Below are 17,197 nucleotides of genomic sequence, written 5' to 3' on the forward strand. Positions count from 1 at the left end.
TTTTATACGGAGGGTATCGTTTCCCGAAATGAGGTGACGGTCTGAAATACGCCCCCCCCCCGCTCCACCCCCCCCCCCCCCGCCCCCCCCCCCCCCGGCCCGCTCGCCCCCCCCCCCCCCCCCCCCCACTCAACAACGCTTTTTTTCCTTTTAGCGAGAAGATCTTTTTACTGGAAGTCTCGTTTTCCCCCCGCAATGGGGTGACGGTCCATAATAACCTGCCCCCCCCCGCCCCCCCTTCCGCCACCCCGCCCCCCCCCCCTTTTTTTTTCTTTTTTGAGCAAGTCGCGTTGGAATATAAAAGGACGTAATGACGGCGCTTATTAATAAATTATCATACATCCGAATAAACAAATTTTTTTTTAAATAGTGGGTGAAAGCTAAATCAGTGTTCTGATCAATTAAACAAGGCGCGATCCAACCTCTAGCTTACTTGGGGCACGTGTTTAAAATCTATGGTCAAATAGCACGTTGTTTCACCAACGAAAATTGCAATAAATAAGTTATATTTCATTATAAATAATTGTTCTGTGACGTTTCAAATGCACATTATTCATTTTTCACCATGAATAATTAATATCTACCCTATCCAGAAATTCCTGTATCTTTAAAATCGACGCGTAACACCTTTTTCAGAGTGAATGACCTCGTCGTTCCCAGTCTTTGGCCTGTGGCCAAAATCCTGTATTCTATTCTATTCTATATTATCACGAACAGATGAACCAATTGAGGTGAAATTCGCAGAAAAGGTGCACTGATTGAGCACCTGTACGTGGTAAAAATTTGGTTGATATCGGTCACAGATAGGTGATATTACTGTATGTATGTATGCATGTATGTATGTATGTATGTATGTATGTATGTATGTGTGTATGTATATGTATTAAGCAGAGGCGAACTTGAGCTATCAGGTTCCCATTACCTTATCAGCTCCGAAGGAAAAGTTGGATCTCATTAGGGTTGTGTTTTTTCTCTCTCTCTTCTCTCTCTCTCTCTCTCTCTCTCTCTCTGCTCCTGTTTTTCCTGGTCCTGTCTGGAATTGAATGCTGCTTCTTATTGTATCATTTTCGTTCCATACCTTTCTCTCTCTCTCTCTCTCTCTCTCTCTCTCTCTCTCTCTCTCTCTCTCTCAAATACCTGTGCGGAAAGCAGCATCTCTCTCTCTCTCTCTCTCTCTCTCTCTCTCTCTCTCTCCTTCGCTCTCTCTCTCTCTCTCTCTCATGTAGCCAATGTTTTTTTTCGTCTTACATTAATTCACATTCCGTTCTCTGCTCCCCCCACCCCCACAGATGCGGGATCTACGCCACGACAACCTATTGGGCTTCATCGGCGCATGCGTGGATGCCCCCAACGTCTGCATTGTGACGGAGTACTGTTCGAGAGGATCGCTGAAGGTAAGTAGTAACATTACCCCCGAAAAATGGGGTGAGGGGGTGTTTTAATAAGATTTAGTTACAGATAAAAGTTTTTTTTGAATATTTAAACGTGAGTCTCTCAACAAACAACAAGTCTTTAAATTTTTGGGGTGTTAGATCAGACGAGTAAATATTTGAGGGGATAGAAAGGACCCCTTGGGGATGCCTCTCTCATTATTTTTTTCTCTCGAGCGCCTGATCGTCTTGATGTCGGCTTTACAGAGTCCCTAGGTGCCCACCAGGCCCCCTATTGAGTTATCACATCTTCCCATATTGATACACACAACTTACGTATATGTACATACTCGTAAATATGTGTATATGTATATTTATCCATCGAGGTCAAAACAGCGTCTTTCACGTTAATCTCTCCCCCGCAGGACATCCTGGAGAACGAAGACGTCAAGTTGGACAGCATGTTCATCGCGTCCTTAGTGGGCGATATCGTGCAGGTGAGAGGAGTGGGGAAAGTTGTCGTCTAGGGACGGTCTAGTACTGCTAAACACGGAGTTTTCCATCGAGCTTCCGCCGTGTTCAGTGCTAGAAAAGCTATAGTAGATTCACACCAACCATGCATTTGATGTCTAGGCCCGTCCCTTATGACGCTCGTGATTGGCTGTTGATAAGCCAGTCACAGGGCTGGACACTCTCACTCGCTCGAGAGAGTTCACACGGGCAGGGTGCATGTTCCATCTCTCCAGAGGTATATACGTCTTTCAAAAGTATCCCTCAGGAGAGGTGGTGGAACATAGATCCTACCCATGTGAACTCTCGAGAGAGACTGAGTGTCCAGTCCTGTGACTGGCTTATCGACAGCCAATCAGGAGCGTCGTAAGGGACTGACCTAGACATCAAATGCGCGGTTGGTGTGAATCTACTATAGCACCTCGGAGAGTAGATGGATGGATGGATACATAAAGGGGTCAATACCGTGAATGTGTAGTACCTGTGTTCAATTAATGTTACTAGTTTCCCCTAGCCAGCGTGGAGGGACGAATAGGCCTGTTTAACAGTTCCCTGAAGACTTGCTTGGAAATCTGGCATCTGGTTTGTAAGAGAAAGGATATATGTATACATGCATATCTGTATATTATGTGTGTGTTGTGTATGTATGTATACTTGTTTGTGTATACGTGTGGGCGCACATAAAGCCCAAGAGAGAGAGAGAGAGAGAGAGAGAGAGAGAGAGAGAGAGAGAGAGAGAGTTCATCTCGAAGTCTTCAATTCATCACTGAAGAAGGAGAAAGAGAGAGAGAGGCAGGATGACCTTTGCTTAGTCCCAAGACCTCCTCCCCACCCCACCCCCCGCCCCCCCACACCCCACCTAATCGTACTGTCTTCTTCTTCTTCTTGTTCTTCTTCTTCTTGGTTCTTCTTCTTCTTCTTCTCTTCTTCTCTTTCAATTTTTCCCGTTTTATTTGTTTCCTCCACGATAGGCGAGCTGTGGGTATTTCTCTCTCTCTCTCTCTCTCTCAGCCCAGTTCAGATACAAAATCAATAATTATGATGAAGGAAGATCAAATATTTTGGAAAAGTTGGATTTTTTAATGTCAGAATTTCTGGAAATGAAGAAAAGAACAACATACCAGAACAGGAAAGAGACATAGGGAAATCCTTATTATTACCCACATTAAATGAAGAGATAACACGCAAACCATCATAGTGATGAATGCGCGGGTTTTTTAGGGTTTAGTTACGAAGTAAAATCAAAAAAAGGCAAAAATAGAGTTCTTAGAAGAACTAACCCAAATTGAAAAGAAAATAGTTATAATAAATATAAGTGAAACCTGGTATTCCCAAGAGACTGGGAATGATGATCAAATAAAAGGGTTCCAAACTTATAGATAGATAGAAAAAATAGGAATCAAGGGGGAACCGCGATATATGAGAAAGACCAAAAACAAGGAAAAATATATGAGAAATATAGTAACTCAGAATGGTGAACTAATAGGCGGTAGAATTTGAATCTGAAAATTAATGAACATAGTATATTGTAGACCCCCTAATACTAAAGAGTTTGACACAATAATAGAAAAATTAGATGATATATGTAGAAATCGCAAGGACTGGACTAATCTCCTATCCGGAGACTTTAACTTTCCTTTCGTAGAATGGAAAGAAAGAATAGGAGATTGTGGTTGTATTTATACATATAAAAAAGAGAGTAATAGTAGTGCAGAAGATAAGAGGCAATTCGGAAAGCTATTAGATATGCTACTAGAATACAACATTCAACAACTAAATCACCTGCCAACAAGAAAGGAAAATCCTTTAGACCTAGTATTTGTGAACGAGGTGAATTATGTTAAAGAAATAATAGTTTATAATGCGAGTATTTCAGACCGTAATGTCATAGAATTAACAGTCCATTCCAAAGCAAGTGAAAACAGAGATAAGCAAGATATGAAAAAGTGGGAAGGATATGGAAAATACAATTTCTACAGTAAAAATATAAAATGGTCAGAAATAAATGAAGGTTTAAACAAAGATTGGGGATAACATTTTCGTAAGTGATGATATACAAGTAAATACAGATATATTATATAAAATATTAGAGAAAATAGTGGATAAATATATAAGAAAAGTAAACATCAGTCATGCATACCAAGAGACAGAAGGATCTTGTTCCAGAAAATCAGAAAGTGGAAAAAAGGTCTTGCAAAATAAAAAAAAATGCATGGAAAGTGATGGAACTAAAAAGTAAGATAGAAAATGCAGAACCGAAGATTATGCAATCTAAAGAAAATTAAAAACGGGACTTGGAAGAAAAAACCCTGGTAAATATCAAGCAATACCCCAAACTATTGTACTCTTATGCGAAAAAGATGAATAAAAGAAGAATAGAAATAGGCCCTCTAAGAATTGAAGGGAGATTAACGAATGAAAAAAAGGAAATATACAACATATTGGCAGAAAGATATAAGAGAGAATTCACCCATAGAATTGATAATGAAGATAATAATACAGAAATAAGGGATGAAAATAGTGAATATTTATCGGACATAGATATTAATGAAGCTGATAATGAAATTAAAAATGGAGCTGCAGCTGGGCCTGATGGTGTCCCTACTATTTTGTTTAAAAAAAGTAGTTCATTCTATCGCAAAGCCACTTGCAATATTATTAAGAAAAAGTGTAGATACAAGCAAGATTTATGATGAGCACAAATTAGCATATATTACCCCTACTTTTAAAAGTGGACCAAGACTAGAGGGAAGTAATTATAGGCCTGTGAGTCTAACGTCACTTAGGTTTTGTACCCGGAAAAAGTACACAAACCCAACTGTTAGTCCACCGTGAGAACATATAAAAAAATATGAAAAATGGAAATGAAACAGATGGGGTTTATCTAGACTTTGCAAAAGCTTTTGATAAGGTAGATCATAATATATTAGCAAAGAAAATTAGAAAACATAATATAGTGGACAAAGTAGGAATATGGTTAAAAGAATTTTTACACAACAGAAAACATAGTTATTGCAAACGATGAGAAATTGGATGAAGCTAAGGTAATATCCGGTGTGCCACAAGGAATGGTGTTACCTGCATTACTGTTTGTTATTATGATTGCAGACATAGACAATAATGTTAAGGACTCGGCAGTGAGTAGTTTCGCCGATGACACAAGAATAAGTAGAGAAATTACTTGTGATGAAGATAGGAACGCGCTACAAAGAGACCTTAACAAAGTATATGATTGGGCAGAGGTAAATAGGATGGTATTTAACTCTGATAAATTTGAATCAATAAATTATATAGACAGAAAAGGAAAGCTATAGGCATATAGGGGACCTAATAATGAAACAATCACAAATAAGGAAGCAGTTAAAGACCTTGGTGTGATGTTGAATAGGAACATGTTATGCAATGATCAAATAGCAATTCTATTGGCAAAATGTAAAGCAAAAAGGGGAATGTTGTCACGGCACTTCAAAACAAGAAAAGCTGAACATATGATTGTGGTTTATAAAACGTATGTTCGTAGTCCACTTGAATATTGCAATATGATATGGAACCCACACTATCAAAAGGATATTGCACAAATAGAAAGTGTACAAAGGTCCTTTACAGCTAGAATAGAAGAAGTTAAGGATCTTGATTACTGGGAAAGACTTCAATCTTTGAAATTATATAGTCTAGAAAGGAGAAGAGAACGCTACATGATAATTCAGGCATGGAAACAGATAGAAGGAATTACCGAAAACATCATGGAGCTAAAAATATCACACAGGACATTAATCCACTACGCACCAGCATCGACAATGCAGCGTCTATTCAATGCGTTGCCAGCTCATCTGAGGAATATATCAGGAATGAGCGTAGATGTTTAAGAAAAGGCTCGACAAATATCTAAGCTGCATCCCAGACCATCCAAGACTGGAAGATGCAAAATATACCGGAAGATGCATTAGCAACTCTCTGGTAGACATTAGAGGTGCCTCACATTGAGGGACCTGGGGCAACCCGAACAAGATGTAAGGTCTGTAAGGTAAGGTCACACCAGATGTTTATAGCCGTCTTGCTGAAACTTGACGGGAGTGGTAGGCCAGGGAGAGAGAGAGAGAGAGAGAGAGAGAGAGAGAGAACAAGGCTTGCATTATTTTTTTTTTTTTTTTTTTTTGTTTTATCATTACATGAAGACTACAGAGAGAGAGAGAGAGAGAGAGAGAAAGAGAGAGAGAGAGAGAGACAGACAGACAGACAGAGAAAGAGAGACAGACAGTCTAGACTGACAGACAGGCAGAGAACAAGGGTTTCATTATTTTTTCTTTAATTTTTTTTAAATTTTATTATTACATGAAGACTAGAGAGAGAGAGAGAGAGAGAGAGAGAGAGAGAGAGAGAGAGAGAGAGAGAGAGATAGAATAAGGCTTGCACTATCTTTTCTCTAAGGTTTTTTAATTTTATCATCACATGAAGACTACAGAGAGAAAGGAGAGAGAGAGAGAGAGAGAGAGAGAGATTGAGAGGAGAGAGAGAGAGAGGGAGAGAGAGAACAAGGCTTGCATTATTTTTCTTTAATTTTTTTAAAATTTTATCATTACATGAAGACTAGAGAGAGAGAGAGAGAGAGAGAGAGAGAGAGAACAAAGCTTGCATTATCTTTCCTTTAAGGTTTTTCTATTTTATCAATACATGAAGACTACAGAGAGAGAGAGAGAGAGAGAGAGAGAGAGAGAGAGAGAGAATCAAAGAATCCCACTGAATGTTACTTATTCTCCAAACGATGCTTCTAGAAGAAAATGTCTGCGGATGTCAGACCTTGTCATCCAATTTATTTTGATATTTCTTCCCCTAAGAGACAGAAGACAGAGACAGAGACAGAGAGAGAGGTGGGGGGGGGGGGGGGGTGAGGGAGGAAATCTACAAAGAATCTAGTTCCTGTAAACTAATGGTAGCCTGGGGACTGTTGTTACTTTTTCTGTAAAGGCTGAAGAATGGTGGGGGACACTCTATCAGAATGTAGTACCTCCACATTTCTTTTCATTTCTTCCTTTTTATCTATTACTTTCTTTATTTATTTCTTTTTTACTCTAACGCTGCTTTGGAGCCCTTTGGGGGCATTCGTCTTGACGAGGGGGAGACGACCAGGACAGGTAGCGCCCCCCCCCCCCCCCCCCCCCTAACCCGCCCAGGGGGAGTCTTGACTACGCGCATTGATGCGAAATGATTTTCCTGGATCTTTGAAGAAGGGAGGTTTCCCGTCTTCATTATTTTTTTTAAGTTCCTCTTCGAATAAAAGAGCATCTCTCCTCATCCTCCTCCCTCTACTCCCCCTCCCCCTCCTCCTCTCCCTCCTCCTTCTCCTTCTCCTCTTCTTGTGAAGAACAATCCATGTCCCGAACTTCTGTCTGTCTTGTCTGTCTGTTTGTCTGACAAAGGAAAGAGTATTATTTTTTAGTTCCTCCTCGCAGAAAAGAGCATCTCCTTTCCTCCTCCTCCTCCTTCTCCTTCTCCTCCTCCTCCCCTCCTCCTCCTCCTCCTCCTCTCCCTCCTCCTCTACTTGTCCTCGTCGTCGTCGTCGTCGTCGTCGTCCTCCTCCTCCTCCTCTTCCTCCTCCTCCTCCTCCTCCTCTTTTAAATCCATGTCCCGAACGTCTGCATGTTTGTTCGTCTGACAAATGAAAGAATGTTTCATTCTAATATATATATATATTCCGCCCTTAAGAGCTGTTCTCTGTTGCCATAAAGAGTTTGGGGCTTTGTCGAGTTTCGCGTTCTTTTGAATACTGCTAACACACGTCTGCTTTGTAGACGTATATGTTTTTTTAATGAGATCCCGCACGTAGGCTTTGCAGAGTCAGGAAGTATATATATATATATATATATATATATATATATATTATATATATATATATATATATATATATATATATAGAAAATGTGGAATATACTACAAAAGTATACTTGTTCCAAGTCCCTGTTTCACTTCCCATTCTGCCGTGGATTTAAGGATATTCTCAAGCACGTGTTCCTTCGTGCCTATTGGGTTACATTATGTATATATTCTTTCCTCCAACATTAAGATTAGAAGACACTTAACACGCCAAATTGAGTGTTTAAGCAGTTGAACTCTGAACTCTAAAAGGCCGCCAGCCCGTTAAGCTTAAATGACATTGAATTAAAGTGTGATATAATTCAGCTGAAAGCAACATAATCTGAAAAAAAAAAATGCGGTGTTATGACTTCCAATATCATTTTGACAGCTGTATAGAAACACAGGTAAGTGTATTCTTTTTGTAAATATTGAAAAAAAATAATTTTTTTTAACCCACTTTAAAAAAAAAGAATTACAAAAGCCACTGCTGACAAATCCACTTACTGACGACGAGAAAAGGACTCGTGGGAGATTTACAAATCGTTGGATGATTGCCGTCGTAGAATTCCCCTCCTGGGGCGGATCTGCCCTAATCCCTTTCACGACGTTTAATTGGGTACAAGCTATTTAAGAGGATGAGAGAGAGAGAGAGAGAGAGAGAGAGAGAGAGAGAGAGAGAGAGAGAGAATTTCCATTTTGTTTCCTTTAGAGTAAGTAATAATAAAAAGGAGGAAGGGAAGGAGGGAGAGAGAGAGAGAGAGACGAGACGGAGAGAGAGAAGAGAGAGAGAATTTCCATTTGTCTTAGTAGTAGTAGAATGAAAGAGATGAGGAGAGAGGGGAGAGAGAGAGAGAGAGAGAGAGACCGATAGGGCGAGAGAGAGAAAAGAGAGGAGAGAGGAGAGAGAGAGATTAATTTACTTATATCTTTAAGAGAAAGTAAATCAAAGAGAGAGAGAGTGAGAGAGAGAGAAAGAGAGAAATTCCTTGTCTTGGAATAAGTAAGAGAGAGAGAGAGAGAGAGAGAATTTCCATTGTGTCTTAGAGTAAGTAATAATTAGAGAAAGAGAGAGAGAGAGAGGGAGAGACAGAGAGACAGAGAGAGAATTTACTTATATCTTCGAATAAGAAATAGTGAAATAGAGAGAGAAAGAGAGAGAGAATTTCCTTGTCTTAGAGTAAGTAATAATGATAGAGAGAGAGAGAAATTACTATCTTAGAGTAAGTAGAGAGAGAGAGAGAGAGAGAGAGAGAGAGAGAATTTCCTTATGTCTTGGAATAAGTAAGAGTGAAAGTGAGTGAGTGAGAGAGAAAGAGAGAGAGAGAGAGAGAGAGAGAAAATTTCTTTATGTCTTGGAATAAGTAAGAGTGAAAGTGAGTGAGTGAGAGAAAAGAGAGAGAGAGAGAGAGAAAGATTGAGGAACAGAGAGAAGGAATTTCCTTGTCTTGGAATAAGTAAGAGTAAAAGTGACAGAGAGATAGATAGATAGAGAATTTCCTTATATTTTAGAATAAAAAAAAGTGAAAGAAAGAGAAAGAGAGTGAAGAGAGAGAGAGAGAGAGAGAGAGAGAGAGAGAGAGAGAGATAGTCAAGATTTCCTGTAATAATTGAGACTTAGTTCTGCAATATCCCCCTAAGGCCGCAACACCTGGCGTATAAACCTGTCTGGAACTCGAATTAAGTCAAAAGAGGTGTCTCGGATATGGTGATGAGGATAGAGCAGGCTATAAGCTTTCCAGGAGAAAGAAAGCCTTCCAGGCAAGCTTTTCAACTTACAGGAAAGGTTTCCAGGAAAAGGAAAGCTTTCCAGAAAAAAGGAAAGCTTCTATCTTCCAGGAAAGCTTTCCAAGAACGCTTTTATTTTCCAGGAAAGATTTATCTTCCAGGAGAGCTTTCCAGGCAAGCTTTTTTCTTCCATGAAAGTTTTCCAGGAAGAGGAAAGCTTTCCAGGAAAGCTTTTTTCATCCAGGAAAGTTTTCCAGGAAAAGGAAAGCTTTCCAGGAAAGATTTTATCTTCCAGGAAAGCTTTCCAGGAAAAGGAAAGCTTCTGTCTTCCAGGAAATCTTTTATCTTTCAGGAAATCTTTATGTTCCAGGAGAGCTTTCCAGGAAAAGGAAAGCTTTCTAGGCAAGCTTTTATCTTCCAGGAAAGCTTTCCAAGAAAAGGAAAGTTTTCCAAGAAAAGGAAAGCTTTCCAGGAAAGTTCTTATCTTCGAGGAAAGCTTTCTGGGACAAGGAAAGCTTTCCAGGAAGGCTTTTATCTTCCATGAAAGCTTTTATATACCAGGAGAGCTTTCCAGGAAATATTTTATCCTCCAGGAAAGCTTTCCGTGAAAACTTTTCTCCACTTGGATATAGTCCGTGAATTTCGTGCCCGTCTCTCTCTCTCTCTCTCTCTCTCTCAGTTGAATCTTATCCATAGTAAAAAAAAATACTACACTTTAGAAAAAAAATATTTTAATACTTCTCCAACATACGTTAACCTCTCCTCACCCCTCCCCCCACAAGCCCCAACCTCCTCCCCAACCCTTGACATGGTGCGATGTGTCTCGTATCTTCAGCCTTATCGATCGTCTTCGTAGAGACTATTATTCTTATTATTATCATCCCTAGATTTTCTCCCTGGCTTTTAAAACATCTTATATTTATACAGAGAGATTTTTTAATCTTCGTAATGCCCCCACGTGGTATTGGGCTTTGGGTGGGAGGGGGGGGGGGCGGGGGGGAAGCCAGTGGGGGGCTGGGGGGGGAACAGAGGGGGAGGAAGGGTTCGAAGGAGGGGTATTCGCTTTTAATCTGGACGAATCCGATGCAATTTGAAGGGTTGAAAGCTTTATGGTTGTCTGAAAATTTATTGGTTTATCACATCTCAATTTCACAAATCATCATAAATCGTCGTGTGTCTAACCATGGGAAAATAATTCCCATTCGCATTTCCATTCCAGGGAATGGTTTATCTCCACGACTCGGCTGTCAAGTCCCACGGGAATCTGAAGACGTCCAACTGCCTCGTGGACTCCAGGTGGGTCGTCAAGATCACGGACTTCGGACTTCACGAATTGAAGTCCGGCACCGAGGCCACCGCCCTGGCTGACCCCGGGGAGACACAGCGGAAGTGCAACGGTACGGCTCTCTCTCTCTCTCGCTCTCTCTCTCTCTCTCTCTCTCTCTCTCTCTCTCTCTCTCTGCTAACTTTAAATTTCTCTTTTTTTCCTCTCTGCAAGTGTTTACATTTCTCTCTCTCTCTCTCTCTCTCTCTCTCTCTCTGTAAGTGTCTAAATCTCTCTCTCTCTCTCTCTCTCTCTCTCTCTCTCTCTCTCTCTCTTTTATTGATTAGGGAGGAAGGTAAAATTCCTAGGTGGAATTTAATCCTGTCAATTTTTCCTTTTCTCTCTCTCTCTCTCTCTCTCTCTCTCTCTCTCTCTCTCTCTCTCTCTCTGTAACTTTAAATTTCTCTTTTTTCCTCTCTCTGTAAGTGTTTAAATCCCCCCCCCCCCAATCTCTCTCTCTCTCTCTCTCTCGCAATAAATGCTGTTAGTCTAGTCCTTGTGACAGACGATGGTGTATTACGTTTAATTAACTTTCTGCTGAGAGAGAGAGAGAGAGAGAGAGAGAGAGAGAGAGAGAGAGAGAGAGAGGACACGACTTTTCCTTTTCCAACATGATGGCAGCCAATTTAATATTGACGAATGTTCACGAGGGCTAGTTAGTGTCTTCAGAGCAATACCACTTACTTCTTCCTCCTCCTACTCCTCCTCCTCCTCCTCTTCTTCTTCTTCTCCTTCCCCTCAACCCTTGATTGAGGCCTTGTCATCTCCCATCACCAGCTTTGGACGTAGGTCGACTAATAAAAGCTAATGGTTCCATTATGCGCTTCGAGGTGTTCCTCTTACTCTGCGGAAGTCTTCCAGGAAACCCTCCCTTTTTTTTAAATTATTCCCTGATGTCTTCCAGATAACCCTCCCTCCTTTTTTTTTCCTTTTTAAATCATTCCTTGCTCCATTTACCGTGGTTCGAGAAGCTTCTACTTGTTTGTTAATCGTAGCTTGCTCCGGGAGTAAGCCTACAAACTGATTTTTTGTCGTTGTTGTTGATTGTGTGGGGGGGGGGTGATTGATAGGAAAGGTCTATGGAAAACCTTAAAATGGTCTGGAAAAGGTCATTGACGTTGAGTTAATGATGCAGGAATTTTAAGAGAGGCAATTCATGGTTTATTTTAAAAGTTTTAATAAATTTTCCAAATTCCACAAATTTTAATAAACTTTCCAAATTCCAAAACAAATTTTAATGAATCTTCCAAATTCCAAAAGTTTCAATACATTTTCCAAATTCCAAAGATTTTTATTCAATTACCTAATTTCCAAAAGTTTGAATGAATTTTAAAGTTAAAGAAATTATTGATAATAAATAAACGTTCCAAATTTCAAAAATTTCAATAAACGTTCCAAATTCCAAAAATTTAAGTGAATGCTCCAAATTCCAAAAAATTCAATAAACGTTCCAAATTCCCAAAATTTCAATAAACGTTCCAAATTCCAAAAATTTAAGTGAATGCTCCAAATTCCAAAATTTTCAATAAACGTTCCAAATTCCAAAAACTTAAATAAATATGTGAGAGATTCCTTCGTTTTCCCCTTCCTTCAGAACCTTCCTCACTGTTTCCTCTCCTCCGGCAGACCTCCTCTACAGCGCCCCTGAGATCCTCAGGGACACTTCAGCGCCTCCGGCGGGTACCCAGAAGGGGGACGTCTACTCCTTTGCCATCATTTTGTATGAGGTGAGTGATAGACTTTTTTTTTTCTTACTTTTTATTTCATGAGATCGGTGTTTTTTTTTTTTTTTTTTTTTAGGCATAGTCCCACCCGCCCTACTCAGATTCTCTGGCTACAAAAAGGTCAAAAGGAGTGGCGTTGCGTGCCTTACACCTTCACCCCTATGGAATTTAAAAAGGCTATTATAATAACTGTTATAATATTTCTACCAGCCCCTTCTCTTACCCCTCCTCCTGGTCAGAGGAGGTTGTGGTGGTATGAGGCCTACTAGCCAATGCTCCTGTCCGCATTAGCTTAGGACAAACGCAGTTGACTAACCACCAGGTACTTAATCCGCATTATTGTTAATGATAACTCGTTGTTTTTAACCACTGTCATCCTCTCCAGTTGCATTTTAACATGACGGCCAAACTAACAATTTAGAAAATTCGTCTTTATTGCCTTAGTCCCGTCGTTGTAAGCCTAAATTCCTATCCAGTTTCTTAATTACCTTCGATTCTGTTCCACCTTGCACCTCACGGGGTGCACTGTAGGCATTACTAAAAGGTTCTTTAGCAGCGTCCCTTCGACCCCTAGCTGCAACCCCTAACAGACCTTTTACTGTACTTTCATTCATATTATGTTTCTTCTTTCTTGCCATCCACCCACCCCTGACAATTATTTCAAAGTGCAACTGCTTTTTGAGGTTTTCCTCCTGTTACACCTTTCAGACCTACAATCCCTCTCTCAGTTTCCTTGGCCAGCCCTTGCCAGCGCTGAATGACCCTCAAGGATCCCAGTGCCTGAAACTCTATTTCCCGTCTCATTCCACCTTGAAAGAAGGGAAAATCTAAGAAAAGGCATAAACGGTGAGGCAACACACCGGCATGACACAACGACTGTAGTGCCCTCGATACCTTTCTGTAGAGCGGATTCTGTAGTGGGTGAGGAAGCCTCGTCCCGGGTGAGGTTCTCTAAGTAAGAGGCTCTCTCTCACTTTCCTAAGTGGATTAAAGTTTTCCCCCCGTAAGTGGGGCGTCGTAGGGTCCACTTAATTAATTTTGGGTAGACTTAAAGGAAATTAATTCTCTTTTGTCTGATGTGGGAAGAAGGTTCCAAGTCTCCGGAGAATATACATAATTCATATGTGCATACATACATACAATTACGATCCATTCTTCTTCTTCTTCTTCTTCTTATTCAGGTCCACGGACGCCACGGCCCATGGGGGCGAACTGACCAGAGTCCCGTAGCAATTATTCGTCAGGTCATGACAAGACCTTCTCCAAATACGACCCCCTTCAGGTGAGTGTCATGTAGAGTATACATACATACTATATATATATATATATATATATATACTATATATATATATATATATATATATATATATTATATATGAACATTGTGAGACTTTCGGTTAGAAATAAATGGTTTCCTCCATTAAAATGTTTTTCTAAATATTTTTCCCTTAAGAATGTTGTCCTTCTCAAAATGTTTTCTTGTCTTATAATGGTTTTTTTCCTATTAAAAATTTTTTCTAAATGTTTTATTCCCTTAAATCTATTTTCCGTTTCTTTCTCAAAATGTTTCCTACCTTGTAAATGTTTTCTTTATTTAAGTTGTCCGTCGAAATGTTTTTCCCTTAAATATATTTTCCGTCTCTCAAAATGTTTTCTTACCTTGCAAATGTTTTCTTTATTTAAGATGTTTGTCGAAAGTTTGTCCTTTAAATATATTTCCGTCCCTCAAAATGTTTTCTACCTTGCAAATGTTTTTCTAAACGTATTCTTCCCTTAAGATTATTTTCTTCCTTTAAAAACATTTATTCCTCTTTTAATTTTTTTAATTTTTCCTCCCTAAAAAATAAAGGGGAAAGCATATTAGTATGAGAGTTACTGGGGAACGCTTCATTTATCTGAGTGGGGGATTTATCTTATCTAAGTGGTGGGGTGGGGTGGGAAAGAGGGGGGGGTGAAGGACCCTTTCAGTCCGGATGAGATCCTCCATCTAATGAACCATTTAATTAATCCTTAATTCGTCCTGCCCAGCAATCTGGGCGCTCGTGTGTGGTTGGGGGGGGGGGGTTGGGGGGGGGGAAATATAATGGCAGTTCAGAGTTGAGTGAAAGTGTCTTCTTAGTGATGTTTCAGTATGTCAAAAAAATGAAAAAAAATGAAAAATTAAAATTTAGGACTTTTGGATCTGTGAAATGTAAATATTAGTTTTGTAAATATCGAGTTTTGTTTTTATAGATTTTCTTCAGTTTTTATTATTTTTTATTTTTTCATACAAATTTTGTGTATGGATGATTGGCGTTTTCAAGAATTTATGGTAGAATATAATTTCTGTGATTGTTAATTATATATATATATATATATATATATATATATATATATATATATATATATAAAGTACATTTAACATTAATTGAAGTTTTATTCTACTATAAATTCTTGACGTAAATCATCCATATACAAAATCTGCATCAATATCTATATATATATATATATATATATATATATATATATATATATATATATAAATTATATATATATATATATATATTGTTTTGTATTTTTTTCAGTCCGAATTTTTTTATATGTAAGATCGTTTATTACCCAGACATTTATTATTATTAAGTTACGATGCATTACGTCAGATTTCCAGCACTTCTCTTTAAAATAAAAATGAAAAACAAGAGAGATGCATTAAAAAAACACACAGTTACGCTTAGTCTAAATAAAAAAAATTAATAAGGTGTTCGAAAAACGGAAGTTACACAAAAAGAAAGTTAATAACTAAAAATCACTATTTTACTTCGCCTCGTCTCCAGTGCGAACGATTCTCTCTCTCTCTCTCTCTCTCCATCAGAAAGCACAGTGCCAAGAATCTCAAGTTCATTTATCATCCTTTCGCCCGCATTTATCATCCCTTCCCCCGAATTTATCATCACTGGCCAAATTTATCATTACCCATGTTTGGGAAGAGGAAATTCAGTTTCTCTCGCGTCTGTGGGTACGAATGCATGCGACCTTAATGCACATCAATACTATATTTACGAAATGGTTTTTGCATCGTTTGATTGATATATTATAGAGGTATACTTCTCCTGTAGATATATTATATATATATATATATATATATATATATATATATATATATATATATATATATATAAATGTACTTGTATATATACATATATGTATACACACATACTTAGAAATTCAGGACCTTTACATCAGATATAGTAACATTATATTCGCATTCACTATTTTATCATTATTATTATTAAATTATCCTTTCCAGACCACCTTTGAGGGCGCTGAAAGAATGCCTGGAATCATTAATATTATTATTATTATATCCTTTCCAGACCACCTGTGAGCGCGCAGGAAGGATGCCTGGAATCAATAATATTATTATTATTAAATTACTATCCTTTCCAGACTTCCCCTGAGCACGCTGGAAGAATGCATGGAATCAATAATATTATTATTATATATCCTTTCCAGACTTCCCCTGAGTGCGCTGGAAGGATGCCTGGAATCAATAATATTATTATTATTAAATTACTATCCTTTCCAGACCTCCCATGAGTGCGCTGGAAGGATGCCTGGAATCAATAATATTATTATTATTAAATTACTATCCTTTCCAGACCTCCCCTGAGCGCCCTGGAAGGATGCCTGGACTGCGTACGGACCGTGCTGAATGAGTGCTGGGCCGAGACTCCGGAAGACAGGCCTGATTTCCGGACCATAAGGACTAAATTGCGGCCTCTGAGGAAGGGAATGTAAGCCTTAAGAACTCTTCTTTTATTTTATTTTATTTTTTTTTATTTTGGATTGATTTCTATGTTTATTCCTGTATGTTTTTTTTTGTCTTTTATTATTCTGTTTTTCTCTTATTCTGTTTTTGGTTTTTTCCCTTTTGAATTTGGGAATGGTTTTTCGGTTGAAGTTTTTGAAACTGAATTAATAATAATAATAATAATAATAATAATAATAATAATAATAATAATAATAATAATAATAATTGTCTCCATCCTCCATCTTGCTGGTTGTTAAGTAATTCTTTGTCGTTTTCGTATATCATGTATAACTGTAATTATGACACGGGGAATTCCACATGCTTTTTGAGCATCTCTCAATCTCCTCTCTCTCTCTCTCTCTCTCTCTCTTCTCTTCTCCTCTTCTCCTTCTCTCTCTCTCTATATATATATATAATATATAGATTATGATATATATATATATATATATATATATAGATATAGATATAGATATATATATATATATATGTATATATATATACATATATATATATCTATATCTATATATATATATAATATAGTATATAATATATATAATATATATATTAATATTCTAACGAAGACCGGCATAATGTTACTTACCAATATTATTATTATTATTATTATTAATTATTTATTTTTTTTTTTTTTTTTTTTTTTTTTTGCTCTATCACAGTCCTCCAATTCGACTGGGTGGTATTTATAGTGTGGGGTTCCGGGTTGCATCCTGCCTCCTTAGGAGTCCATCACTTTTCTTAATATGTGCGCCGTTTCTAGGATCACACTCTTCTGCATGAGTCCTGGAGCTACTTCAGCCTCTAGTTTTTCTAGATTCCTTTTCAGGATCTTGGGATTGTGCCTAGTGCTCCTATGATTATGGGTACAATTTCCTGGGCTATAGCA

General features: G+C 38.4%; 1 protein-coding gene across 1 annotated transcript in view; it reads left to right on the forward strand.

Annotated features, from left to right (window-relative positions):
• Window positions 1-17,197, forward strand: part of LOC135214277 (guanylate cyclase 32E-like) — a gene marked incomplete at its 5' end in the record, with an annotated part of 104,568 nt that overhangs the window by 73,880 nt on the left and 13,491 nt on the right. The window contains 6 exon segments of the mRNA XM_064248398.1: window positions 1,290-1,394; window positions 1,796-1,867; window positions 10,678-10,855; window positions 12,409-12,509; window positions 13,688-13,788; window positions 16,145-16,279. Coding sequence (XP_064104468.1) covers window positions 1,290-1,394; window positions 1,796-1,867; window positions 10,678-10,855; window positions 12,409-12,509; window positions 13,688-13,788; window positions 16,145-16,279 — 692 coding nt within the window.

The sequence above is a fragment of the Macrobrachium nipponense genome, chromosome 45 (genome assembly GCF_015104395.2).
Source record: "Macrobrachium nipponense isolate FS-2020 chromosome 45, ASM1510439v2, whole genome shotgun sequence".
NCBI lineage: Eukaryota > Metazoa > Arthropoda > Malacostraca > Decapoda > Palaemonidae > Macrobrachium > Macrobrachium nipponense.